Below are 27,307 nucleotides of genomic sequence, written 5' to 3' on the forward strand. Positions count from 1 at the left end.
TAATTCGCCCATGTGGCATGTGACTCATCAAAATCGGATTAGTTGTCAAAAATGACACATGGCGACATCCGACGGAGTGCATCGAACGGTTCAAGATGAAGACAAAATTAAAGGAAAGAATCTTCTGTGATTGACTTTGATTTAAATCAAATATTAATCAGGTCAATCAATTGAAGATAATCTGAATCGCCAGATTATGGGAATTGATTTAAATCAAATCAGAATCCCACAAATCAAGGTTTTAAATAGGGAAAGTTATTTAGGTTAAGCATCCGACAAAAGCCTATAAATAGGAGGCTTCAAGACGAAAGAAGGGGTCAGAGAAAAAACCTAGCACTCAGAAGAAACAGAAAACTCTCTGCATTCTTCACCCTACTTTGGAAGAGCCACCAAGCACAACAAACACGTGCCGGTTCCTTCACCATAGAAAACTCCCAAACACTAAACAAGCTTCGTGCTACCCGTTTGATCAAGATCAAGTCTCTACGACCCTTGTATCAAACACAAATTTTCTTTAAACACTTTGGAGATCGAATCAGAGGATTCAATACAGAGATTGTAACCCTAAATTTCATTAATACAATATTATTTTGTACACGTGTTCTTGTCTCATTTGTCGCAGGAAATTCGTGTTTACAGTTCAACTACCATGTTTTTTTTTTTTGGTCGAAATGCTCAACTACCTTCAATAGCCAAGATTTAGCCACGCTTTCAAGTTTCAATTTCAAAACCTTGGACTTTTGATCATTGCTGTTCCTACTCCATGAAACCTCTGCCCAAATCTTGTCCTGATTCTATGTCATGTTTCTTAGACTACATACAAATATCAGACCCAGAGTGTTTTACTTCCTCACCTTCTTTTTTTTTTCTCAAGGCACCCAATGACCCTCTAGATCGTTTCTGAATGATGTTCAAACACGGCATAGTTCAGGTCAATTAACGTTGTTGACTTCTGTTAAAATGTGATTGTAAATTGAAATTGCAGTAATAGAGGAAGCCTCTCTTATAAGAATGTGCCCTTGAGACTGAGATTCCCAAAGTTGACCAACTGGTGATTTTCTAGTGCACAACTTTCAGCAAATCAACAAGACATTTGGGCTAAGTTTTGCAGATGTATTGTATTTGATTTATTGTACTTTCAACTACTATTACAAGTGTAAAACGTATTATGGTCCAAGTTTGTCTATAAAAATAATATTTTTGGCTAAAGTAGAGTGGTTGATCAAAAAGAAAATGTATCCATCTCCCGACCTATTCACAACTGTCCTGTCAATCTCGACACAAATTCAGGTCATGAGCTTCAGTTTGCCACTCCTTGATCCACTGTCACAAAAACAGAAGCAGGAACAGCCACATTCGACTCAATCACAACACGATTATTCGACACATTCCTCAGGGCATGGTTAGGGAACGCATTGCCGCCGGTGCTTAACGTGTACTGCACATGCTTAATAAAGTTAGGAAATAGAAGAACTGGGTTAAAGTCTATGGTCCAGGAGGTGCCATTGCCTTGCACAGACCTCCTTCCAACTGTGCTCTTTATGTTCATCCCCCTCGCATTGTTCCTGTCCACAACAATTTGTCCAATGTCCTTGAAAGGCCCCTTTGATTGGTCCAATTGAACAATTCCAACCCCTTTATTGGACCCACTAAACATATTGTTAACAATATTGACCCCATTAGCAACTCCCTTTATTGATTTTAGCACAATGTAAGCATCACCAAGGAAGAAAGTGTTTGAGATATCAAGCTGTACTGGATCTTCAGCAACTATACCAGTGTAGTCCAAGTAAGAATTCACAATTCGGGTTTGCGTCAACCCAGGAAGTCTCAAATAAATTCCGGTGCCCCCAAATCCAGTGGCCTTGTTGTAGCAATGTACTCCGGAAAGTATGTTGGCTGGACCCGAAATCATTATACCTACAGAAGCAGAAAAAATCACCACATCTGTCACAGCATTATCATTGCCCATTAGGTTGATTGCCGTGCCTGAAAAGTTCCTTTCACCATGATCACCACCGGCGGTGATGTGCTGGCCTAGGAAGGAATTTCGGATGTAGGTTTCATGTCCACTTTGGACTAAGATCCCATTGGTGGTGAAATGAGTTATGTAACAATTGTCTATGCTGGTCCTAAGTGAGTTTATGACTGAAATGCCCCCACCCCTGTAGTTAGAGTCTAACATGAGGTCCCTTAGGGTTATGTACTCATAGTTGTAGGATGAGGATGAAGAAAGCTGTGCAGAAATTGAGCTCTCATAAGTTTTTTCATTCTCGTTGGGTGATGATGAAGCAGATAAATCAATCAGGTACCCATTAGTTGGAAAATCATCCGAGGCTCGTAATGTTCCTCCATGAATCTGTTTCATCAAAATAAATAAATAAAACTCAAATGAAACATCAAATCACATAAACCTAATACAGAATGAAAATTGAAAGTCATCATGTTGCCATGTATTTGATTAACAATTTGAAAACACACGTTAGACTATATGATCAATGGTGACTCCTTTGTGCCAATGCCGAACCTGGTCCAGCCACGTGGGCGAGCCGTTGAATGACATGTGGCATAACCATGTGTACCAGAAACTATAGGATAGATTTTAATCAATAATATTCACGCCTACCAATTTCCTAATCTTTGCTAGCACACTCCCAAGATATTGGAAATTTTAAAATTTTATTGACTGAGGCATACCATAAGGTTTCCTACTCCAGCTGCAGGCAACCTGAGTGGTCTGCTGATGCGATAATAGCCACCTTCAAGACTGATCTGGGCACCACCAAGATTGGCAATTCCGTCAATCAAGAACCCTTCAGTTGGTCCTCTAAATGCATCTGCTATTGCCTCAGCAAGTGCATCAGTGCTGTCTCTTTCCCCCGTTGGATCAGCACCGTACGATGTCACGTGATACACACGTGCACTATTTCTCCCCTGCATCACCATCATAACAACCACCATCATTTTCCAACAAAATAGACTAATCAACCATAAATAATTTCAAGAACAAAATACACAAAGCCATTAATTACCGGTGGAGGATCAACATAGCTAGGAGAAGGAGAGGGCGAGACTGAAGGTGGTGGTGCAGCAGAAATTGAATCATGGCGGATAAGCGAGGCCTTGAACTCTTGCATTTTGCGCATATCGTCACGAAAACGACCTCCACCGGAGAATCGATGACCTCCACCGGAGTTTTCTGCATATGCATGAATTATGATGAAGCTGGCAAACCCCATGAGCATCGACCATGTTAGAGCCTTTCTTGGCATTGTTGCCTCCATATCTGTTTTCCCCTGTTTTCCTCTGTTTTGCTCTGTTTCTCTCTGTTCTAGCTCTGTTAGAACAAGTTGTTGGGGGCAAAGTGCTAATGTGATGAGTTTATATTTGTGTGGGAGAAAGAGAAAGAGAGAAAAAGGTAGAGTAAAGGGACATGGAAAGAGAAGGGTCTAACTAAGATTTGCTAAGAAAATGGGAAGAAATGTTTTGTTATGGATCATACACAAGACACCACCCTCCTCCATGCCTGTTTTTTTGGTCTATGTATTAATTGGTATTTATACTAATGATATGATGAGAGTTTAAATTAATTGCGTACTGTCTTTCTTCTTCTTCTTCTTTCTTTTTTTTTTTTTGGGTGAAATTGAATACGTTTGGTTGATTTAATCTAATTTCTGTTCTCTAACAGAAAAGTAAGCAGTTACCAACTTCTTACTTTAGGGACCCATCAAGTTTGACATTGTGATGAAAGGTATTTTTAAAGAGCAAGGCAACCTGCTACCTGCAGGCTAAGCTTGTGGAGGATGAGGTCCAATATTGAGGTGTGGTTTGGTTGATCAATTTATTGGTCTGATTCTCCATCAACATTTTTAATCAATTCAATTTATATTGGGTTGAGAAAGGTGCTTAAATTAACCAATTAGGGTTGCAGTGGTTACATTTTTTTGGGAAGAATCATGTTTCTTTGGTGCGTAGTTTTAAAAGTAAGACGACAAAGAGTGCCTGCCTATTGCTCTCTCTCTCTCTCTCTCTCTCTCTCTCTCTCTCTCTCTCTCTATACTTCTGGATGGAAAGAAAGCCTATGTAATCTGCCATCTGCTTACAGATTGGACACAAGCAAAAAGTAAGAAATTTGAGGGCAAACTTTACTCATGTTAGGGTAAATTTGGGTTAAATTTGTTTAGTTTTTTTTACACTAAATATGTTTTTTCTTTATGAAAATAAAAGGGTTTGGTCAAATTCTATTAGATTGATGTAAGCTGCTAAGATATTAAATGTTATGGGATCACCCTGCGTTAGAGCCCTATATTTCTTTTGGACACGTCTACTTCTAAAAAGTTGAATAGATTTGTAAGTTTAGGATGGACAAAACTAGACAGCCAAACTTTTTTCCGAACTTTTCATTTCCAACTTACTTGGCACGCTTGTACACGACTACTTTCTTAATTCATGCAATATGTAAGAGGAAAACAAAGGTTAGACTGTACAAACATTCTCCATTTTGGACATGGAAAAATTGCTTGTATCGTTTTTTCTTAGCAAAATCAAAGTAAACAAACAGATGAAGTTGGGTGGTAAATACCGAATATATCTATCTCGCTTCGTGTGATATCGCATGCTACAAAAAGAACCTATCGATGTGTATACAACTGTGACATGTAAGTTTTACGAATTCATATACTCAAAATTGAACCCTTCTATGGAAGCTATTGGGTGTTTTGTCCCCATTGCCTCAAATTATGATAGCTAGCATTTGGCCAAGCATAGAACAAACCCCAATTAAGACCAATTTCACTACACAACTTAATCTAATCAATGAAATATTTGACCACTCTGTGTCCCTCTGCAAAACCCACCAAAACAATATGATTGAAGGACAAAGCAGAAGGTCACGAGCATGCATGAGTACATATTCACTGTGTGGACGGACACCAAGATGTATCCAAAACAAAGAGTACTTTTACTCCATTTAGGTAAATATATGAATCTAATTCTTTGGTCCATGCTTTGTCGATTCCTAACGTCACCAAATATCAATTGCATCACGAAAATCAAAGTAGGGAGGCAATTAGGTGAATTTAGATGTCCTAACCCTCAAATTAATATTCTTATTTTCTTTTTCTTCCAACATTAATCTCTAGATCTTTTTCATGACACATTAATCTCTAGAAATTAATATAATCTCTTTTTGGGTTTTTTTGGGATGGAAAGTTTTCTACTGCTTGAAAATTAGGGCTATTCATATGATGAAATGATTGACTAATATTTATATGAGACGATGATGTGTGGAGTAATTGATTGAGGAAGGTGAGATGAGGATAGGAAAAGAATTCCATGGTGGTGGTGTCTGCTTTCATTGATGCTGTTGGGTGAGGTTACCTCAAATTCCTCCTTCATCTTGAAGAAATTAATTATAGGGAGAACAATAAAACCAGAAAAACTTTCTTTGCTTCTGGCTTACACCAACCCCACCTAATGAGTTCATAATAATATATACAGAGTAGCACCAACTGTATACTTTAAGCATTGGCATAGGGGATTTTGAGCATGTGTGATTCTTTTTCATCCAAACAGTGCACATGCAACTCCAGTTTGGTTGCAAACTTTGTGGGGGCATATTATAAGATGATTATGAGTGGTGTTAAATGATAGTTATCTCAAAGTTTCAATTGAAAAATAGTTATCAAATGACCCGTAGCTTTTAACTTCGACGACGTTCCGTTTTACACAGGAAAAGAAAATGTTTAAATGTATAATGCCCGAAAATATCATGATATTATAACAATTCTGCTAAGAAAATTGTAGAGGATACTAATTGGTAGATTTTTCGTCATATATATCATACAGTGGTTGAAGAAAAGTGACGAGGCTCCTTTACATTGTTGGCTGCTTGTTGTGGATAACAGTTGAATAAGTTGGCTTGGGTTTCACATTCCATACAATCTAGAGACAAATTTGACATGTTTGTTGGCGGGCCTCAAAGTTTCCTTCTTTATTATTATTTTTTTTCAAAATCTATGAGTCAAAACTTTTACTTGTTTTTTTTTTGTTTTTCAAAACATATATGTAAGTCCATGGACTATACAACTTAAAATGATTAACCCTTTGAACTCATAAATAAAGCCAGACAATGGGATTTATCATCAGGTAATTAAATCAATAACACAAGATCACTCGCATAAATTTTTCATGAGATAGGGGAAGTTCAAACTTAATTAGCACCTTTGAATTTTTTAGTGGCTGAAATTGTGGAGAAAATGACTGTATATTCCAACATCTCTTCCTTGCTTATGGCATGACTTTTTTCTGTTTGAAATATCGTGCGTGCAACAACCATCCTCATCGATTGTAAATTGTAATTTATTACCAATTAAGCTGCATAATCTTGACCTAGTTGGAAGCTCAGGGCAAGAATTTATCAAAAGTGGCCTTAAACTTCACTGAGGCCTTTTGAGATGCACACAACTTGTGTGAAATAATGTACTATTCTGCATAATTTAAAGAAAAAGGTTATAGAAGAGGTTAGCTAGCCATATAACGTGATAGTTGATATGTACTTATTACATCAATTATGGATACATACATGCAAAGTCCGTTCGACAAAAATCGAAGGCATGTTTTCAGGAACATGTGGGACATATATAGATATATCCCTTTACTGAAAATGAAATGCAGGCATCATCTCCCAGAGTGAACATTGAAGATTCTTTTCTTGGATAAGAAACAAGATAAACGAATGAGAGACTGCGCACCATGAAATAAAGAATAAGTAGTTGTTGGTTGTTGAGCCCATTACATGCCGGCTCCTACATTTCAAAGTGGGCTCACGGGTTGGCTAGCCCATGTGACCCTGACTCCAAGACCGAGTGCGAGAGCTATTTCAAAATGGGCCTTTCTTCCCCTAAGCCTAAAAGTTCATTGTTTAAGTTGATCGATCCCTTCTTTAAGCTTACGTTTGCCCTCAAAATATAATTTGTTTTTGACAGGACACATGCAGCTTTGCAGTCAAAATTTAATTTAATTAGTTTTCTTCCACTATCCTTCCCCACTTTCAATGGTGCATGCATTAAAGAATCTCAAGGAATATTTTGTGGGTCCACTACTCCAGGATCAGGTGGAATCTCTAGGAATGTTATTATGTTAGTGCAGGATATTTTAAACAAATTAATAAAAACAAATTATACATTATTGATAGAGGAATACTCGTCACAACGCACATAATTAAAAATACAACTGCTGCATGCATGCTCTTCAGGGAATCTACAGAAGAAACTGGGAGAAAAAGGCAAAACATAATATATATTTTTTTCGAGTCTTAGCAGTTACAATATTTGGTGGTTAGCGATAAACTCAGTTCTGTGAGTGAGAATTAGTCGAGATGCGCATAAGCTGGCTCGAATACCTCATGATATTTACCTTGAAAAAAAACAAACAAAAAGAAGTGGCGACGGAGAGAAAATGTTGGTGCTTCAACATATATAGTACCCATACAATTGTTGTGTAGGAGAATGAAACTGGATTTGTTTCATTCACAAATATTGTAGAATTGGAATTTTTCCTAATCAACCTCATTATTAAATTATTTGAAAATTGTTTTGAAAGACCCTTATCACGGTCATTTGGCATTTTATGATGGAAACATAGGTTATTTCAGAAATAGTAAGAGTGTAATCCATTGAAAGATGACATTGATTTGCAGTAATCGAACCCTAATGACAACTGTGTAGTTTAGACTATCATTTATACTAAAAATAATAATATAACAATTAAATGATGTGTAATTAAAAATCCCTTGTTAACACCCATATAGTTAGCAATATTTCGTGTACACTAAAATTAACAAAAATAGTTCTGTGGCGATATATAGTCAACAAAATTCAATAGAAAAAAGTTCTTAAAGGAACAAAAAAAGAAAAAGAAATGGATTTTGAAGCTTCCATATTGGTTCAAATTTGTAGCTCTCTCTTTCTTGGTTAAAACAAGACCTTGCTTGTGATGATAAACTAGTTAACTTGATTTTGGCTAATATGACAGATAGATCATGAGAACTTTGGTTTTACGTGATGACTATTTTATTTCCAAACTCAGGGAGAAGAAGCCGCTCACGTAACTTCAACCTGTCCATTATTTTGACAATAACATCTCTATTATTATTATAAATTCATAAAATATATGATTCTGTTTTCAAGGCAAACATGTGAATCATTGTGTCGTTGTGTCGATGTGATATTGATCGGAGATAGTAAAACAGTGTTATTCTTGTTAAATGTAATATATATATATATATATATATATATAACTTTGCGTGGCCTCTTAGCATAAATGAGCATATATTAAGATACAGATTAATCACGAATATTCATTATATTGCGTTCCTATCAAATAGAACTTTGAGAAAATATGCACCTCTAAATCATACTAGAGAAATTACATAGTTGTTACGACATCGCACTAAAATCATGCTAGGGTATAATGTGATGTGTGACAATGCAGCCACCCAACTCACTCCTGTTTCCTTTTTGTTAAGTAAAATTCAATATCAATCACTTCCACTTAATTCGTTTTCAACATGAAATTTGTTTATTCATCTGTATTCGTTTTGAAAGCGACGCAATGTCTCTTTCAATCCTCATAAAATAATTAGGGTTCTCTCATTCTCTTTTATTATAAAAACAAAGAAAGTAATGGTAATAACTCTCTTGTTAACTATTAACATGTGTAGTCATCTTTCGTATTTATAAGGTTTGTCTCTCATAAAGATTTTAACGAGGCTACTATTTCATATCGTTTTATGTACGCTACTTTGATTCTATAAATGAATTCTATTTCTTTAAATTTTTTTTATAAAAATAAAAATAAAAAAAACTTTATGAGTGTGTAAATTTATAAATGTTGGTACAAAAAATTATTGGTGTGATCATGTGAGTCTAAAACAGTTTAAATGAAAATTCATGAAAGAATCCTAATTGGATTGCAAAACTGTAACGCATCATAAAATCTTAATTTTTGACAGCGCCCGCCCAGTGAGACCCTGATCCGAATATTTATTACTTTACAATTTACTCGCATCTGCATCTTGCATGGCTGCTCTCCACATATTAAAACCAAGATCCTGCCACGTCACATGGGGCCCACATGAATAGTGGGTCCACATCAACCCCCACCAGTCATCACCGCCACCATCACCACAACAATCAATCAGACAGAGGAGAAATTAAGGGTGCTCAAATTGCAGAAAGCTAAGCATCAGTTGAGTTGCGTGGCTGCCTCTCTTGGTTAGATTGGTTTTGGTTCAGGTGGCAGCCATGGCAACTGTTACACGTGTCACCAAGATAATCCATCATTCAGCCATTGATCCCAGCTCCATTTTCACCAGCTGTTTCCGTAATTCATTGGTCTTCGTTTGCTATTTGGTGCTTGTGCTTTCTTCAAACATTTCTCCCTCTTTCGGGCTTTTTGGTAATTAATGGCATGTTCCTCTCAATATGAATATTATTACGTATATAGAATCTGATTAATATGTGAATTTGTCATTGATAATGATATTAATATGTGTTGGAGAAGAAGATGAAAACAGAGGGAGTGATTTGTACCCAGAAATTTTGAGGGATGAAGTTGTGGCAAGACTCCATCAGCTTGGAGGGGTATGCCATATTTGGACTTCATGCGCTTTTTTTAAAATAATTTATTATCTGCATCTTTTTATTAATGTCTATCAGGTGTACATTCAATCACAAGCAGAGCAGGGGTCTTGCAATTGTTACAATTTCTGCAACAGTATCAGGGCTCAAACTATAATTACCATGATTTTTACATTTTGTTTTAAATTAAGATAATTGAAAAACTGTTAATTTTTACAGAACCCAAAGTTGTTTTGCATTATTGTCACTCACTTGACTTGATTAATTTAAAATATTGCTATTATTGCCTAATTCAACAGGTAAGTGATGGTGATGGATATCTTGAGAGGACATTCATGAGCCCAGCGGCTGTGAGGGCAGGAAATCTTATCCGGGAATGGATGGAAGATGCGGGTTTGAGAACGTCAGCTTCTATCTTTCTTTGCATCCAAACAGTGTTTCAGGAATTCTGGTCTCATGTTTTATCTTGATTTCCAGGTGGGTTGATTCCTTGGGAAACGTACATGGTCGAGTTGAGGGAAGGAATGCTAGTGCTGAAGCTCTGTTAATGGGTTCCCATTTGGTAATGTTTTTTTCCTCATATTTCCTTATTGAATTTAGACTTTGAAAAACATAACATAAAACATGATGACAAGGAGTATAGTGTTCTTGGATGCCAATAATTAACAGTTCCATAGCCCCTTTTTTTCTTATAACAGGATACTGTTGTTGATGCTGGGAAATTTGATGGTTCATTAGGCATCATTTCTGTGTTAGCTGCATTAAAGGTTTTGAATATCAATGGGAAGTTGGGAGAACTAAGCCGGCCAGTTGAGGTCAGTGAATGATGGAGGCTTTAATGGAAAGATACCACTGCATTATTGAAACATTTTTTAGAAGTTTCTTGTGAAACTTTTTCTGCTATGTGATTATATTGCTTGAACAGAGGTTTCGTTGAAAATATGCCATTTCTCATTTGAGCAAATGTTAATACGATTGTGATTAGGAAAAAACATGTTTAAGACATCTTTGGATGGAATTTCAGTGGAAGGTCTATTATGAAGTTTTAGTTAACTTTCATCATTAACTCTGTTTTCCAATTTGTGGCCATTCTTTTCAAAATAAAGTAAAGAGAAACGTAATTGGTTCAATGAATTCCAAGGGTGGTGAAGTCTTACAATTATGTAAGGGAAAAGAGTAATTTTTCCCTTCGTGTTTTACGGTATGTAAGAGGAGTAGAAATTTCTTCCATTTGTGGTGGCTATGCCCTCTACTTATATGTTTCATGTTATTTCTGTTTTCCAACATTGCAGGTAATAGCATTTAGTGATGAAGAGGGAGTAAGGTTTCAGTCTACATTCTTAGGCAGCGCTGCTGTAGCCGGAATTTTGCCAGTTTCAGCACTTAAAATAACCGATAAAAGGTTTCCTTGGACAAATCCCATCATATATCTGTTTGCAATACTACTCATTAGCAATGTATTTATGTGTAATCCTTGTGCAGTGATTTAACAATTCAAGATGCTCTTAAGAAGAACTCCATAGAAATTACAGAGGAGAACTTGTTGCACCTCAAATATGACCCGAAGTCAGTCTGGGGTTATGTTGAGGTATGATGGCCTATAGACAAACCTGTATTAGAGTATCCTATCTGAAAACAACAATAAAACTCAGCACCATGAACTTGTAAGTTGTTTTAAATTTCTGACTTCATGCCTTGCAATTGGTTCATGTTGCAGATTCATATTGAACAAGGACCTGTACTAGAATGGGTTGGCTTTCCTCTAGCAGTGGTTAAAGGCATAGCTGGACAGACACGACTAAAGGTATATGAAGTGTTTCAGCTTGCATAGTTGCATGTCTAAATTATGGTTCATTTGATTCGCAAAAAGATGAAATTGTTTCATTGTTCAGAATTTTATTTTGCAGCTGCAGATTATTTTCTTCATTTGTAAAATATTCAAAATGGGGATAATAATAAGATAAATAGCATAAGTCTCATGAGCCACATGTGTTTCCATAACTCACATAAGGGTAAAATTTATAGCAGATCCCTGTCAGTACAAGATCTATACGATGGCTCTTTACATGTAATTTTTGGACTCTTTCATCATGGATACCTTACCGTCTGAGCTAGCACTTTAGCTTCTTATCTTGATTGAGCAATCCCCTGTGCATCAATATTGTAGGTTACAATGAGAGGCTCTCAGGGGCATGCTGGAACAGTGCCAATGTCTATGCGACATGACCCTATGGCCGCTGCCGCTGAAGCGATTGTGTTATTAGAAAGTTTATGTAAACATCCTCAAGATTTTCTGTCTTTTGATGGCCATTGTAAAAGTTTCTCAATGGAATCACTTTCTACTTCACTAGTTTGTACTGTTGGAGAGATATCAACTTGGCCGAGTGCAAGCAATGTCATTCCAGGCCAGGCAAGAAGTTCATCTCTTGACATTGCTAAATTCGCCAGCCTGCTCAAATGGGGTTAATTGTCATTCAATTGTCAAAATATGTAACGAAAATGAACTTCTTGATTTCAGGTAACGTTCACCGTAGATTTGCGCACTATAGATGATATGGGACGTGAAGCTGTTGTTTATGAATTTTCTAACCGAATGTATCAAATATGTGATAAACGTTCAGTTTCTTGTACAATTGATCGTAAGGTGAGGGACTTTCGTATCCTAGTCCCATCATTTTGCAGGCTGCTTAACCCGGTATGCCTTGTATTTTTTCAGCATGATGCAGATGCAGTCATTTGTGATTCTGAGTTGAGTTCAAAGCTAAAGTCTGCAACTTATATTGGACTCAAGAGAATGACAGGTGCTGCCATTCAGGATGAAATTCCTGTTGTGATGAGCGGAGCAGGACATGATGCAATGGCTCTGTCTCATTTAACCAAGGTTTGTTTTCACTTTCCAGATGAATCATAAACCATGTTATTGTTTGTGTTGATCACCGTGTGAAAAATTCTGGCCTGCAAAATTTGGAGCAGGTGGGAATGCTTTTTGTGCGCTGTCGAGGAGGCATAAGTCACTCCCCTGAAGAGCATGTATTGGATGATGATGTTTGGGCGTCTGGTTTGGCAATTTTGGCCTTCATAGAGACTCAGATGTGAAGTGGAAAATTTGTTGACATTAGTGTACAGTAGTAGAACATCTTAATAATGTAGTATATGATGATATTTGCCATTTTGTCTATAGTTTTTTTTCCTGCTATTATGGGATCATATGCTCTGCAATTTGAAGCCCCTGCAACCATGATTTTCACTTGCCACTTCACTATAGAAATGAGGATAAATATTTCCTTTCAAATATATTATATAAAAGTTGGATAATTAAACACTCTCAGATTTGGATAATTAAAAGCAACCAGAAATTGCAAAGAACGTGAAAGAGTAAGGACATACATAAAAGCTCCTCGTCTGATCTTAAAGCATTTCCAATTTTTGAAAATTCAAAACAAACAGACTTAATCATATCCACAATAAAATTACTCAATGCATTGTTCATATACGTTTAGAAACTGAAATACACATTTGACATGTCGATACTCATTAGAATACACTGTATCTGTAATTGTGGGGAGTTTTAAGTTGTCAGGGATAGCACCATACAACATATGAGTCTCTCAACTTTGTTATTACCATTAGGAGATGCATCAACGGCTCATAGTCATTGGGCGTACATGAGGGTCGAGTCAAGCATCAATAACTTACAGTCACCACGCACAAGCGCGAAAGTTGCGAAAGCTGAACCTAGAATGAGAACTACATTTGCTTTTTGAGCTGTGGGATTCTTAATTAAAAACCAAAAGAAAAAAATGTAGACCACAAATCAGCATTAGCTCTCACAAATCAGGAAAAAATCAGCATGTATCATGCGGCTTAAGCAAACTGTGAATGAGATGGGATAGAAATTAGGTGGTGAGAGACTCTTCAAAATTTGATGAGGTAAACGCACCAATAGTTTCATAAATAGAAGTATCTCTTTTTAACTTCATTTCTTATAAGATAGACAAGAGTGAAAAAGAGAAAAAACAAAAGAAACATACCATCCTAGTTCTTTTGATTTATTTTATCGACCACAAGTGCATATTACATTAGTTACGACAGAAAGAAGCACACATGCATGTTTTTTTTTATTTTCTTTGTTTTGACAATCTCGACGGCACAAGAGAAATTTATTGAAAAAATAAAAGAGTAACACCTAGAAGGGACAACAAGAACCAAAGCCCCATACTAATACAAAACACGCCAAACCAAATAAAAAACTAGCAAAAGCAACAATTTAAAAGCTAAGACAAGTTCCAAAAGTAAGCTTCAGCAGCAACAGGAGGACCAGTAGCCCACCAGAACATGCATGCACATTTTTATTTTCTCTTCGTATCACAATCTCCCTTGCCAACCAGCTACTTTCAATGCAATTGTTAATGCCACCTTCTCTTTGACGTTGTCAAAGAAATTAAAATAGGCATACCTCCATGACTTTTTAAGGACCAATGTTCCACAAACAACCCAAAAGCCTATGATGAAACCAAGTGCCATGCTGACGTAAAACCAAAACCTTTCCTTTTCATCTTTACTGTGATCTTCTATATGAAAAGTTTGTCCTGTTTTTGTGTCATCTGTAGGGCATACAGATGAAAGAGGAGCCCCACACAGTGACGGATTGTGTTCATAAATGGATGGATCATCGAGGGTTTGGAGTTGGTTTCCTGAAGGTATTTTTCCAATCAAGTTGTTGTAAGATAAGTTCAAGTGAGATAAGAAGGTTAAAGAAGAAAAGTTTTGAGGGATATGTCCTGAAAGCAGGTTGTGTGAGAGATCAAGAGTTTCAAGAAGACATAATTTTCCGATGCTTGAAGGAATCTCTCCAGTTAATCGATTCATTGACAAGTTCAACGTACTCAATTCAACCATACTGCCTATTTGTTCAGGGATTTCACCTTCAAAATTGTTTGACGAAAGATCAATCAAGTTTCCCCACGAGGCTAACTGGTCATCTCCATATTCGAGCTCTTTGCCTTTTGACGTTATTGTTGTTCTTCCTTGGATTGAGAAACCCACGCTTACAGCCTCAACTTCAACAAGAGCACGCATATTTTTCAAACACTTGGGAATGGTCCCTGAAAAGTTGTTGTGTGAAAGGTCTAGGACGCGAAGGCTGACAAGATTGCAGAAATGGTGAGGGATATGCCCACTTAAAAGGTTGGATCGCAGTTGTAACACTATCAATCCTGATAATTTTGATCCAAGCCATAAAGGTATGTTTCCAGTGAATTTGTTGTGTCCAAGATTAAGTATCATCAATTCAGTGCAATTTTGCAAGGAAAAAGGAATCTCACCACCAAAATTATTATTATTCACCTTAAAATGTTGAAGAGAACTTGAGATATCCATTAAACTCGGAATATTACCGAAAAGATTGTTGTGTGAGACATCAATACTGAATATATTCCACGAACTCCACTGTTGAGGGAACTCTCCAAATAGTTGATTGTTTCTTAGTGAAATGATTCTCATATCCTCCATGTTGCAAATAGAGAGTGGAATAGTACCATTCAAATAATTCTCAGAAACATCAAGATGAGTCAATTCGGGCATCAATTGATCTAAATTGGAGGGAATTGGCCCAGAAAATAAATTGCTTTGAAGATCTAAGAAGGAGGCATTAGTGGGCCAAATTGGAAGTGGGCCCTCCAATTGATTATGACCCAAATTGATACGAGATAGCTTTGGAAACTTCAATTGTAATGGAAGCCTTCCACTGAAGTTGTTGTAAGATAAATCCAAAAGTTTGACTTGAGAAGATATCTTTGACAACCATTCCTCTGATATGGAACCCGAGATGAAAGTATTACGAAGGCTGACATATACTAGTTCACTTTGAGATTGAAGCAATACCCAAAAACCACGACCTACTCTGCAGTCTCTAATGTTAAGTGCGTGGAGCTTGAAAGGAGGGACCCAATCATAAGTCACGTTTAAAACAAGGGACATGGGCATTTCTTCCAACTCACTGGATATTGAAATGGCTTTTAATCTGGTGAGATTTATGAAATGGGCTTCCGTTAGAATGCCTTCCCATGAATTCCAAGAAAGATCTAGTTTAACTAGCTCGGAAAGTTTTCCCAAACTTTCTGGAATTGAGCCGTTCATATTATTACTAGACAGGTCCAATGTTTTCAAGGATGACAAGTTTCCAATAGATTCTGGAATTGAACCCCAAAGTAAGAGATTCTCGAGGTTGAGATGCTGCAAACTTGTTAACATTCCTAAGGAGTCCGGCAGTTGGCCTTCGAGCCCACAAGAAGACAAATCTAGTGATTCTAATGCTATTGTATTATTTGGACAGTTTGACAAACTCCCCCAAAACTCTTCAATTTTCTCTCCATAAAATCCGTTCCCACTAAGACTTAAAAACTTCAGTTTGCACATATTTCCAATGACTCTTGGAATTCGACCATGGAAAGAATTATGGCTTAAATCAAGTTTTCTGAGGCTCGTAAGATTGAAAAGCCAGCTGGGAAATGAAGAAGTATTGAAGGAATTATTTGACAGATCAAGGACCGATAGTGGATTGCTATCAATCAAGCAATTAGGTAAGTGTAACTCCAGTAAAGAAGGAAGCAAGTTAACATGATGCAGCACATTTGGAACTCCTGTGCTGCTAAGATTCACTCCATTGAGATTGAGGTATTTTAGGGAAGAGAGATGAGAAAGCCAATTCAAGCTTTTGGAATGCATTGAGCTAACATAATCAGAAGAGATATCAAAGTCAAGATAGTTCAATTTTGACAAGTTACCGAGAGAAGGGGGAATCTCTCCCGAAAATGATGCATGGGATATATTGAGATACCTCAGACTTTTAAGCTCCCCAAAGAACTTAGGAATGTGAATCCCATCAAAATCATTGCAGCTTAGATCCAGATAATTTAAATATTTCAAGCTAAGCAAAGAAGGATTTATCTTACCCCCCAAATAAGACTCCTCATGATAAGCCAACTCGTCCCACCTTTCATCATACCTCCAAACATATGAATGTGGATCCTGGATGTTGAAATCTTCAGTTTTCCAGTCATATGGATTTCGGAGGTTCAGCTTGGCCACATGACCATTGCGGTTACACGAAATCCCTTGCCATTGACAGCAATCGCGACCCGCCCAAGAAGAAAGCCTTCCAGAGGGATCCTTGAGATCCTGTTTAAAACTGAGAAGCGCACTTCTCTCTTCCTCGATGCATGATCTCACACTACCAGTGCTTGGAACTCCATCAACCAAACAGAAACAGAAGTGACTGCTAGTGTGCAGACATGAAGATGCCAAAAACAAAAGGAACAAAAAGTGAGAAATATAGAGAGGGTTGAATAAGTTTGAATACGAAGTATCCATTATGCAAATAAAGTTTCTCTCAATTTGTTTGTTGCAGACGGCTACTCAATGAGTGAACTCATATATAGGCAAGGAACGTCTTCTACAAGTTTGCAAGCATTTTTCCTTATCATCTTTGCTGTTAGACCTGCAAAGAACGTGAAAGAAGGGCAAGACTTCTCCAATGTGTCCCACCCAGCAATTGCAAAGAACTTTAATCTAGGTTCTTATTCATCGACTGATCCTTCTTTTTTTTTTTTTTGGGTCTACATTATATACTAGTCTTTCCTCACGCTCTTCCGTGCCTGCGAGAGGTATATTTTTTTAAAAAAATTTAAAATTATTTTAGAATTAAAAAAAGATAATGGGTAGTTGTGTTTCATAAAAATAGGATCTATTATTTGAATTTTCTTTTAATTTTAATATTTTTAATATCAAGAAGTGTGAATTTACCATATTATCCTCATTTAATTAATAATTTCAATTCTTAATGTTTGCATTGACCAAAGACATCTTTTGTTATTTTGAATGTTTTACTATTCTCTGCTTTTTACTTTATATAAATAGATATATGTTTTTGTTTGTGTTATTGGCCCAATCAAAACCTAAACCAACTTTGGAAGTCCACAAGTTGAGATCTCATTCCATGGAGCTTCTCCTTCTCACTTGGTCCATCATTTTATCTTACATATACTCTTTCTCTCGCCAAAGACGTTTAAGCCTCTTTAAAATCTACCTCTCATTATTATAGTGAATGGGAGTGCTAGCATGTGTCATTCCTTAATTAACTTTGTCATGGGGAATGCTAGCATGTGTAATTCCTTAATTAACTTTGTCATGGGGAATGCTAGCATGTGACAATAAAAGTATTTTGGACCACCAAATTAGCATTATATCTCTCACATCATCTTTTCTTAGCTTGGTGTTGTGTATTAACTAGTCCAATTTAGTGGTATTTCTCTTTCGAACGTCGAAAGAAATTTCAAATTCGAATCCCCCAATCCTCCATTAATAAAATAGAAGAAAATTGTGTCTTTTGATATGCTAGGAAAAGTTGAGTTATTTATCAACAAGCAATATGTTTAAGCAAAATGTGAATGAGATGAAAAGGAAATTAGGTAGTGAAGGACTCATCAAAATTTGATGAGGCAACTGAAAGTTCATGTTTGAGTTACCAAAAAACCAAGGTCAACCCAAAAAAAAAAGTGTTTGGTATGGTTACTCTCTAGTACTATTGGGCTTTCTCCATGGATCCACAAGTTTTTGGCTTCAACTTGCAGAGCTGGAAGGCATCCAATGCACTGATGTAAACTAAAAGGATCAGATACCCTTTGTAGGTTGGTTTGTCTCTTCTGAGTTTTAAGAAGCACATAGCATTAAAAGCATAATTAATTCTTAATTATGCACATAATGGAACTTTTCTGTATTACTCCAGTAATCAGTGCCAGAATTTGGAATTTACTTATGTGGTTGTTAGATTGAATAATAATGTATGGCCCTTGCTTGCTCTTGTACTTGACGACCACCAAGAACACATTTGGCCTCTTTCTCTAAAAATTCAAAATGGCTAGACTTGTATCTACAATACTTTAGCATGCATTTGACATGTTACTACTCATTAGAATACACTGTATCCTTAATTGTGGAGAATTTATTAGTTGTCAAGGGTCGCATGATACAATATATGAGACTCTCAACTTTTTATTACTATTAGGATGCATCATCGGATCATAGTCACTAAGCGCACATGAGTGTTGAGTCTATCATATTAACAACTTACAATCACTGAACACAAACGCGAATGCTGTACCTAAAATGATAACTACATTTGCTTTTTGAGCTTTGGGCTGCTTAATAAAAAACAAATGTAGCATGGCTATTGATCTGTAAGTGAACTAATTTATATATATTACGCAAGGAGTGCATATTAAATTAGTTACGATAGAAAGAAGCATACATGTAGTGTTATTGTTTTCTTTTTCTTTTTCCTTTGTTTTGACAATCTCGACAATATGAGAGAAATTTATTGAAGAAATAAAAGAATAACACCTGAAATGGACAAAAAGACCCAAAGCCCCTCGTGAGAGACTTCAAAACACAAAGTGAGGAAAGCACACTAATACAAAACAAGCCAAACCAAATAAAAAACTAGCAAAAGTAACAATTTAAAAGCTAAGACAAGTTTCAAAAGTAAGCTTCAGCAGCAACAGTCGGACGAGTAGCCCACCAAAACACACATGCAGATTTTTATTTTCTCTTCGTATCATAATCTCCCTTGCCAACGAGCTACTTTCAATGCAATTATTAAGGCTACTTTCTCTTTCACGTTGTCAAAGAATTTAAAATATGCATACCTCCACGACTTCTTTAGGACCAACGTTCCACAAACAGCCCAAAAGCCTATAATGAAACCAAGTGCCATGCCAACATAAAACCAAAACATTTCGTTTTCATCTTTACTGTGATCTTCTGAAGTAAAAGTCTGCCTTGAACGTGTATCATCTCCAGGGCAAACAGTTGAAAGAGGAGGCCCACACAATAACGGATTGTCTTCATAAATAGATGGATCATCGAGGGTTTGGAGTTGGTTTCCCGAAGGTATATTTCCAATCAAGTTGTTGTAAGATAAGTTCAAGTGAGATAGGGAGGTTAAAGAAGAAAAGTTTTGAGGGATATGTCCTGAAAGCTGGTTGTGTGAGAGATCAAGAGTTTCAAGCCAACGTAATTTTCCGATGCTTGAAGGAATCTCTCCAGTTAATTGATTCATCGACAAGTTCAACGTACTCAATTCAACCAGACTGCCTACTTGTTCAGGGATTTCACCTTCAAAATTGTTTGACGAAAGATCAATCAAATTTCCCCACAAGGCTAAGTTTCCATCATCATATTCGAGCTCTTTCCCTTTTAACGTTATTGCACTTTTTCCAAGATATCCCGCATACCAGGAGACATTCTGGCATGCATCATTAACTTCGACTAGACAAGTCATATTTTTCAAACACTTAGGAATGGTACCTGAAAAGTTGTTGTGAGCAAGGTCTAAGACGTGAAGGTGTGGAAGATTGCAGAAATGGTGGGGGATATGCCCGCTTAAAAGGTTGGATTGCAGTGTTAACACTTCCAAGGTGGATACGTTTGATCCAATCCATAAAGGTAGGTTTCCAATGAATTTGTTGCCTCCAAGATTAAGTATGAGCAAAGAAGTGCAATTTTGTAAGGACAAAGGAATCTCACCACTAAAATTATTATTATTCACCTTAAATATTTCAAGAGAACTTGGGATACCCATTGAACTCGGAATATTACCAGAAAGATTGTTGTGTGAGACATCAATAATGCTTATTGTACTCCACAAACTCCACCATTGAGGGAACTCTCCAAATAGTTGATTGTTTCTTAGCGAAATTACTGTCAAATCCTTCATGTTGCAAATAGAGAGTGGAATAGTACCATTTAAACGATTCTCAGAAACATCCAGATATATCAATTTGGGCATCAATTGGTCTAAATTAGAGGGAATTGGCCCGGAAAATAAATTGCTTTGAAAATCAACGTTGTAGACATTAGGGAGCCAAAGTGGAAGTGGGCCTTCCAATTGATTATGATCCAAACTGATATCCTGTAGCTTTGGAAACTTCAATTGTAATGAAAGTCTTCCACTGAAGTTGTTGTAAGATAAATCCAAATGTTGGACTTGGGAAGATATCTTCGACAACCATTCCTTTGGTATGGAATTCGAGATGGAAGTATTCTGAAGGGTGACATATAATAGTTCAGTCTGAGATTGAATCAATTTCCAAAAACCAGGACCCACTCTGCAGTATCTAATGCCAAGTTTGTGGAGCTTGAAAGGGGCAACCCAATCATAAGCCATGTTGAGCGACATGGGCTTCTCTATTGGATCCGTCGATATTGAAAGAGCTTTTAATCTGGTGAGATTTATAAAATGGGCTTCCTTTAGAATGCCTTCCCATGAATTCGAAGAAAGATCTAGTTCAACAAGTTCAGAGAGTTTTCCTAAACTTTCTGGAATGGAGCCGTTCATATTATTACTAGATAGGTCCAATGTTTTCAAGGATGACAAGTTTCCTATGGAGTCCGGCAGTTGGCCTTCGAGCCCACAATATGACAAATCTAGTGATTCTAATGCTATTGTATGATTTGGATAATTTGACAAACTCCTCAAAAACTCTTCAATTTTCTCACCAATAAAATTGTTGTCATGAAGACTTAAAAACTTCAGTTTGCGCATACTTCCAATGACTCTGAGAAAAGAACCACCGAAAGAATTCCAGCTTAAATCAAGTTTTCTGAGGTTGGTAAGATTGAAAAGCCAGCTGGGAAATGAAGAAGTATTGAAGTAATTAGATGACAGATCAAGGACCGAAAGAGAGGTGAAGTTAATCTTCTGTACTGATAGTGGAAGGCTTTCAATGAAGCAATTAGATAAGTGTAACTCCAGTAAGGAAGGAAGCATGTTAAGATGATGCTGCCAATTTGTAACTCCTGTGCTGCTAAGATTCACTCCATTGAGATTGAGGTATTTTAGGGAAGAGAGATGAGAAAGCCAATTCAAGTTTGTGGAATATAATGAGATACTATAAGAAAAGCCGAGATCAAGATAGTTCAATTCTGATAAGTTACCTAGAGAATGGGGAATCTCTCCTGAAAATGATGTAGAGGATATATTGAGATACCTCAGACTCTTAAGCTCCCCAAAGAACTTAGGAATGTGAATCCCATCAAAATCATTGTAGCTTAGATCCAGATAGTTTAAATATTTCAAGCTAAGCAAAGAAGGATTTATCTTACCCCCCAAGCAAGACTGGTTATAAGCCAACTCGTCCCACTCTTCATCATACAAGACATATGGATATTGATTCCGGAGATTCGCCTTTGCCACATGACCGGTGCGGTTGTTGCACGAAATCCCTCGCCATTGACAGCAATCGCGACCCGCCCAAGAAGAAAGCCTTCCAGAGGGATCCTTGAGATCCTGTTTAAAACTGAGAAGCGCACTTCTCTCTTCCTCGATGCATGATCTCACAGTACCAGTGCTTGGAACTCCATCAACCAAACAGAAACAGAAGTGACTGCTAGTGTGCAGATATGAAGATGCCAAAAACAAAAGGAGCAAAAAGTGAGAAATATAGGGAGGGTTGAATAAGTTTGAATACAAAGTATCCATTATGCAAATAAGTTCTCTCAATTTGTTTGTTGCAGACGGCTACTCAATGAGTGAACTCATATATAGGAGGCAAGGCAAGGAGCGTGTAAAAATTTATCTGAAGGTCTTCTACAAGGTTGCAAGTCAATGGTTATTTTACTAGAGAACACTAACCAACGCGTTCTGCAAGTTTGCAAGCATTTTTCCTTATCACTTAACCCATCACTATCATTATCCTCCATTAATTATACAATTCAAGTTTTTTTTCTACAATTTGTTTGTTGCAGATCCCCACTCAATAAGTGCGTAATAAAAATTTATATCTTAATTAAAGTGGATGGTTCTTTACCTAAAACACTAAGCTCAACGTGTTCTAAAAGTTTGCAAGCCCACTCAGACTCAGGTGTTGCCCATTCTTATTGATGCATTTTTTTGACTTCGGCTGCCGAAGTAATAATACCAATCGAACACCTTTGTAAGCGCTATAATAAAGGAAGACCGAAAGGCAAAGCATTGACCTTCACAAGTCATGCTTACAAATTTCCAAAACGTATTGCATGAAATAGAAAAAAGTTGGCACATTCAACTTTTCCTTTGTATTGTAGTATGGATATGGACCACATTATTTATATATTTTTTAAATAAAAATTTTCTAATGGAACCGAGTTTTTACAGTGAATCCAATTGCAGCTTCTGTTGTAGATTTTGGATACTTCTTGGCCAAACACACACCCCAAAAAAAAAAAAGAGAGAGAAAATACAGAAGTCTCACTTCTCTCTTTTCAAGCATTTTTCCTAGAGTTTGGTGCTGGTTATTTTACTAGAGTTTACAAGCATTTTTCCTTGTACTTTTTGCTTCTTTTTATAAAGGGGAATATGTTTTTGTATTTGTGAGCTCTCTGCATATGTAGGTAACTTATTTATGTCTTACTATTAACAAGGTAACAATATCTTATATTTCTACACTCATGCATATTTTCATGAGCGCTTTCTTAACTTGACATGTAATGCGGCTTAAGCAAACTGTGAATAAAATGGGATGGAAATTAGGTGGTGAGAGACTCTTCAAAATTTGATGAGGTAAACGCACCAATAGTTTCATAATTAGAAGTATCTCTTTTTAACTCATTTCTTATAAGATAGACAAGAGTGAAAAGAAAAGAAAAAAAAAAAACCCATATGTCAATATACCATCCTAGTTCCTTTCATTTATTTTATCGACGACAAGTGCACACATGCTTAGTGTTATTGTTTTTTTTTTTCTTTTTCCTTTGTTTTGATAATTAACAGTACAAGAGAAATTTATTGAACAAATAAAAGAGTAACACCTAGAAGCTATGACAAGATCCATTGCCCCTCGTGAGAGACCCAAAACACAAAGTGAGGAAAGCACACTAATACAAAACACGCCAAACCAAATAAAAAACTAGCAAAAGCAACAATTTAAAAGCTAAGACATGTTCCAAAAGTAAGCTTCAGCATCAACAGGAGGACCAGTAGCCCACCAGAACACGCATGCACATTTTTATTTTCTCTTCGTATCATAATCTCCCTTACCTCCATGACTCTTTTAGGACCAACGTTCCACAAACAGCCCAAAAGCCTATGATGAAACCAAGTGCCATGCCGACGTAAAACCAAAACCTTTCCTCATCATCTTTACTGTGATCTTCTGTAAGAAAAGTTTGTCTTGTTTTTGTGTCATCTGTAGGGCATACAATTGAAAGAGGAGCCCCACACAATGATGGATTGTGTTCATAAATAGATGGATCATCGAAGGTTTGGAGTTGGTTTCCTGAAGGTATTTTTCCAATCAAGTTGTTGTAAGATAAGTTCAAGTGAGATAGGGAGGTTAAAGAAGAAAAGTTTTGAGGGATATGTCCTGAAAGCTGGTTGTGTGAGAGATCAAGAGTTTCAAGCCAGCGTAATTTTCCGATGCTTGAAGGAATCTCTCCAATTAATCGATTCATCGACAAGTTCAACGTACTCAATTCAACCAGCCTGCCTACTTGTTCAGGGATTTCACCTTCAAAATTGTTTGACGAAAGATCAATCATGTTTCCCCACATGGCTAACTGGCCATCTTCATATTCGAGCTCTTTCCCTTTTGACGTTATTGTTGTTCTTCCATAATATGTATCATATGAGGTGAAATTATGGCATGCAACATTAACTTCAACTAGACAAGTCATATTTTTCAAACAATTGGGAATGGTCCCTGAAAAGAAGTTGTGAGCAAGGTCTAGGACATGAAGGTAGGGAAGATTGCAGATATGGTGGGGGATATGCCCGCTTAAAAGGTTGGATCGCAGTTGTAACAGTTGCAATGTGGATACGTTTGATCCAAGCCATAAAGGTAGGTTTCCAGTGAATTTGTTGTGTTCAAGATTAAGTATGACCAAATCACTACAATTTTGCAAGGAAAAAGGAATCTCACCACCAAAATTATTATTATTCACCTTAAATTGTTCAAGAGAACTTGGGATACCCATTGAACTCGAAATATTACCAGAAAGATTGTTGTGTGAGACGTCAATAATGCGTATTCTACTCCACAAACTCCACTGTTGAGGGAATTCTCCAAATAGTTGATTGTGTCTTAGCAAAATGACTTCCATATCCTTCATGTTGCAAATAGAGAGTGGAATAGTACCATTCAAATTATTCTCAGAAACATCCAAATAATTCAATTGTGACATAAATTGGTCTAAATTGGAGGGAATTGGCCCGGAAAATAAATTGTTGTGAAGATCAAGGAAGTTGACTTTAGTGGTCCAAAGTGGAAGCGGGCCTTCCAATTGATTATGACCCAAATTGAAACTCTGTAGCTTTGGAAACTTCAAATGTAATGGAAGCCTTCCACTGAAGTTGTTGTAAGATAAATCCAAATGTTTGACTTGGGAAGATATCTTCGACAACCATTCCTCTGGTATGGAATCCGAGATGAAAGTATTATGAAGCCTGACAACTACTAGTTCAGTCTGAGATTGAATCAATGCCCCAAAACCATGACCTACTCTGCAGTGTTCAATGTCAAGCGTGTGGAGTTTGAAAGGAGGAACCCAATCATAAGCCACATTTAAAACGAGGGACGTGGGCTTTGCTTTTATCTCACTGGATATTGAAAAGGCTTTTAATCTGGTGAGATTTATGAAATGGGCTTTCGTTAGAATGCCTTCCCATGAATTATAAGACAGATCAAGTTCAGCTAGCTGGGAGAGTTTTCCCAAACTTTCTGGAATGGAGCCGTTCATATAATTATTAGACAAGTCCAGTGTTTTCAAGGATGACAAGTTTCCAATAGATTCTGGAATTGAACCCCAAAGTAGGAGCCCCGAAAGGTGTAGATGCTGCAGACTTGTTAACATTCCTAAGGAGTCCGGCAGTTGGCCTTCAAGCCCACAATCAGACAAATCTAGTGATTCTAATGCTATTGTATTATTTGGACAGTTTGACAAACTCCTCCAAAACTCTTCAATTTTCTCACCATCAAAATCGTTCCAACTAAGACTTCAAAACTTCAGTTTGCACATATTTCCAATGACTCTTGGAATTCGACCTTTGAGGCCGAAGTCAGTTAAATCTAGGTATTCTAGTGATTTGAGGCTTGCAAGTTCATCGGGAAAAGGACCACCGAAAGAATTCCCGCTTAAATCAAATTTTCTGAGGTTGGTAAGATTGAAAAGCCAGCTGGGAGATGAAGAAGTATTGAACGAATTATATGACAAATCAAGGACCGAAAGTGAGGTGAAGTTAATCTTCTGTAGTGATAGTGGAAGGCTTTCAATGAAGCAATTAGATAAGTGTAACTCCAGTAAGGAAGGAAGCATGTTAAGATGATGCAGCCAATTTGTAACTCCTGTGCTGCTAAGATTCACTCCATTGAGATTAAGGTATTTTAGGGAAGAGAGATGAGAAAGCCAATTCAAGTTTGTGGAATATAATGAGATACTATAAGAAAAGCAGAGATCAAGATAGTTCAATTTTGATAAGTTACCGAGAGAGTGGGGAATCTCTCTCGAAAATGATGCATACGATAGATTGAGATACCTCAGACTTTTAAGCTCCCCAAAGAACTTAGGGATGTGAATCCCATGAAAATCATTGTTGCTTAGATCTAGATAATTTAAATATCTCAAGCTAAGCAAAGAAGGATTTATCTTACCCCCCAAGCAAGACTGCTTATAAGCCAACTCGTCTCACTCGTCGTCATACTCGAAAACATATGGAAATGGATTCCGGAGATTCACCTTCGCCACATGACCGGTGCGATTGTTGCACGAAATCCCTTGCCATTGACAGCAATCGCGACCCGCCCAAGAAGAAAGCCTTCCAGAGGGATCCTTGAGATCCTGTTTAAAACTGAGAAGCGCACTTCTCTCTTCCTCGATGCATGATCTCACACTACCAGTGCTTGGAACTCCATCAACCAAACAGAAACAGAAGTGACTGCTAGTGTGCAGACATGAAGATGCCAAAAACAAAAGGAACAAAAAGTGAGAAATATAGAGAGGGTTGAATAAGTTTGAATAAGAAGTATCCATTATGCAAATAAAGTTTCTCTCAATTTGTTTGTTGCAGACGGCTACTCAACGAGTGAAATCAAATATAGGAGGCAAGGCAAGGCAAGGAGCGTGTAAAAATTTATCTGAAGGTCTTCTAAAAGGTTGCAAGTCAATGGTTATTTTACTGGAGAACATTAACCAACCCATTCTACAAGTTTGCAAGCATTTTTCCTTAACCCATCACTATCATTATCATCTTTGCTATTAGACCTGCGAGGAACGGGAAAGAAGGGCAAGACTCTCCATCACGTGGTGGAAGACCTTGACCTTATTGTCATCGATTTTCTTTTTTACTTGCCTTTTCGATAATTGGCCAAAACCCTGGTGTACGTTCATTGCATTATCTTTAAGGACGCGTTTGGTATTTATGAGTTGTCGATGCTAATTTCCAGAATTTTTTTCCCAATGTGTTCCACCCAGCAATTGCAAAGAACGTTAATCGATGACGTTCTTATTCGTTGTTTCTATCCACAAAGTTCTTATTCTTTGTCTGATCCTTGTGCATTTCCAATTCTTGAAAATTCCAAATCGCTTGAATTGTATCCACTTTGGAAGCACACAAGTCTTGCAATATGTTTTTGTTT

General features: G+C 37.0%; 6 protein-coding genes across 8 annotated transcripts; 1 reads left to right on the forward strand and 5 right to left on the reverse strand.

Moving 5' to 3' along the window:
* Positions 1,093-4,010, reverse strand: LOC18779484 (polygalacturonase QRT3). The gene is made up of 3 exons (XM_007213864.2): positions 3,033-4,010; positions 2,698-2,934; positions 1,093-2,359 (listed from the first exon to the last, which is right to left on the reverse strand). The coding sequence occupies exons 1-3, from the start codon at positions 3,282-3,284 to the stop codon at positions 1,301-1,303; spliced, it is 1,548 nt and encodes a 515-aa protein (XP_007213926.1). The 5' UTR covers positions 3,285-4,010; the 3' UTR covers positions 1,093-1,300.
* On the forward strand, positions 9,195-12,866 carry LOC18780660 (allantoate deiminase). 3 transcript variants are annotated; one of them, XM_007211965.2, is made up of 12 exons: positions 9,196-9,459; positions 9,565-9,644; positions 9,941-10,044; positions 10,119-10,203; positions 10,340-10,456; positions 10,934-11,043; positions 11,124-11,229; positions 11,359-11,445; positions 11,809-12,051; positions 12,160-12,285; positions 12,358-12,522; positions 12,615-12,866. In XM_007211965.2, the coding sequence occupies exons 1-12, from the start codon at positions 9,306-9,308 to the stop codon at positions 12,735-12,737; spliced, it is 1,500 nt and encodes a 499-aa protein (XP_007212027.2). In that variant the 5' UTR covers positions 9,196-9,305; the 3' UTR covers positions 12,738-12,866. The 3 variants fall into 3 exon arrangements, with proteins under 3 accessions (XP_020417620.1, XP_007212027.2, XP_020417619.1); XM_020562030.1 differs by having other exon boundaries at positions 9,568-9,644; XM_020562031.1 differs by lacking the exon at positions 12,160-12,285 and having other exon boundaries at positions 9,195-9,459.
* LOC109948563 (DNA damage-repair/toleration protein DRT100-like) lies at positions 13,616-15,004 on the reverse strand. Its single transcript, XM_020562032.1, has one exon. It carries the CDS (start codon positions 14,925-14,927, stop codon positions 14,007-14,009), a length of 921 nt encoding a protein of 306 aa, XP_020417621.1. The 5' UTR covers positions 14,928-15,004; the 3' UTR covers positions 13,616-14,006.
* Positions 14,980-17,012, reverse strand: LOC109948528 (probable LRR receptor-like serine/threonine-protein kinase At4g36180). Its single transcript, XM_020561712.1, has 2 exons — positions 15,038-17,012; positions 14,980-14,987 (listed from the first exon to the last, which is right to left on the reverse strand). Exons 1-2 carry the CDS (start codon positions 17,010-17,012, stop codon positions 14,980-14,982), a joined length of 1,983 nt encoding a protein of 660 aa, XP_020417301.1.
* On the reverse strand, positions 18,980-22,359 carry LOC18780837 (probable LRR receptor-like serine/threonine-protein kinase At4g36180). Its single transcript, XM_007212818.2, has one exon. It carries the CDS (start codon positions 22,177-22,179, stop codon positions 19,255-19,257), a length of 2,925 nt encoding a protein of 974 aa, XP_007212880.2. The 5' UTR covers positions 22,180-22,359; the 3' UTR covers positions 18,980-19,254.
* Positions 23,091-25,682, reverse strand: LOC18779630 (receptor-like protein 12). The gene has a single exon (XM_020562033.1). It carries the CDS (start codon positions 25,524-25,526, stop codon positions 23,712-23,714), a length of 1,815 nt encoding a protein of 604 aa, XP_020417622.1. The 5' UTR covers positions 25,527-25,682; the 3' UTR covers positions 23,091-23,711.

This window comes from Prunus persica, chromosome G4 (genome assembly GCF_000346465.2).
Source record: "Prunus persica cultivar Lovell chromosome G4, Prunus_persica_NCBIv2, whole genome shotgun sequence".
Taxonomy (NCBI): domain Eukaryota; kingdom Viridiplantae; phylum Streptophyta; class Magnoliopsida; order Rosales; family Rosaceae; genus Prunus; species Prunus persica.

Coding starts and splice junctions, on each gene's coding strand:
- LOC18780837 (XM_007212818.2), bottom strand. CDS start 22,179: ATGGATACTTTGTATTCAAACTTATTCAACCCTCCCTATATTTCTCAC.
- LOC109948528 (XM_020561712.1), bottom strand. CDS start 17,012: ATGGATACTTCGTATTCAAACTTATTCAACCCTCTCTATATTTCTCAC.
- LOC18780660 (XM_007211965.2), top strand. CDS start 9,306: ATGGCAACTGTTACACGTGTCACCAAGATAATCCATCATTCAGCCATT. Junction 9,645..9,940: donor GACTCCATCAGCTTGGAGGG/GTATGCCATATT, acceptor CTAATTCAACAG/GTAAGTGATGGTGATGGATA. Junction 12,523..12,614: donor CTCTGTCTCATTTAACCAAG/GTTTGTTTTCAC, acceptor AATTTGGAGCAG/GTGGGAATGCTTTTTGTGCG.
- LOC109948563 (XM_020562032.1), bottom strand. CDS start 14,927: ATGATACTTAATCTTGGACACAACAAATTCACTGGAAACATACCTTTA.
- LOC18779630 (XM_020562033.1), bottom strand. CDS start 25,526: ATGTTAACAAGTCTGCAGCATCTACACCTTTCGGGGCTCCTACTTTGG.
- LOC18779484 (XM_007213864.2), bottom strand. CDS start 3,284: ATGGAGGCAACAATGCCAAGAAAGGCTCTAACATGGTCGATGCTCATG. Junction 2,935..3,032: donor GCTATGTTGATCCTCCACCG/GTAATTAATGGC, acceptor ATGGTGATGCAG/GGGAGAAATAGTGCACGTGT. Junction 2,360..2,697: donor CTGGAGTAGGAAACCTTATG/GTATGCCTCAGT, acceptor TTGATGAAACAG/ATTCATGGAGGAACATTACG.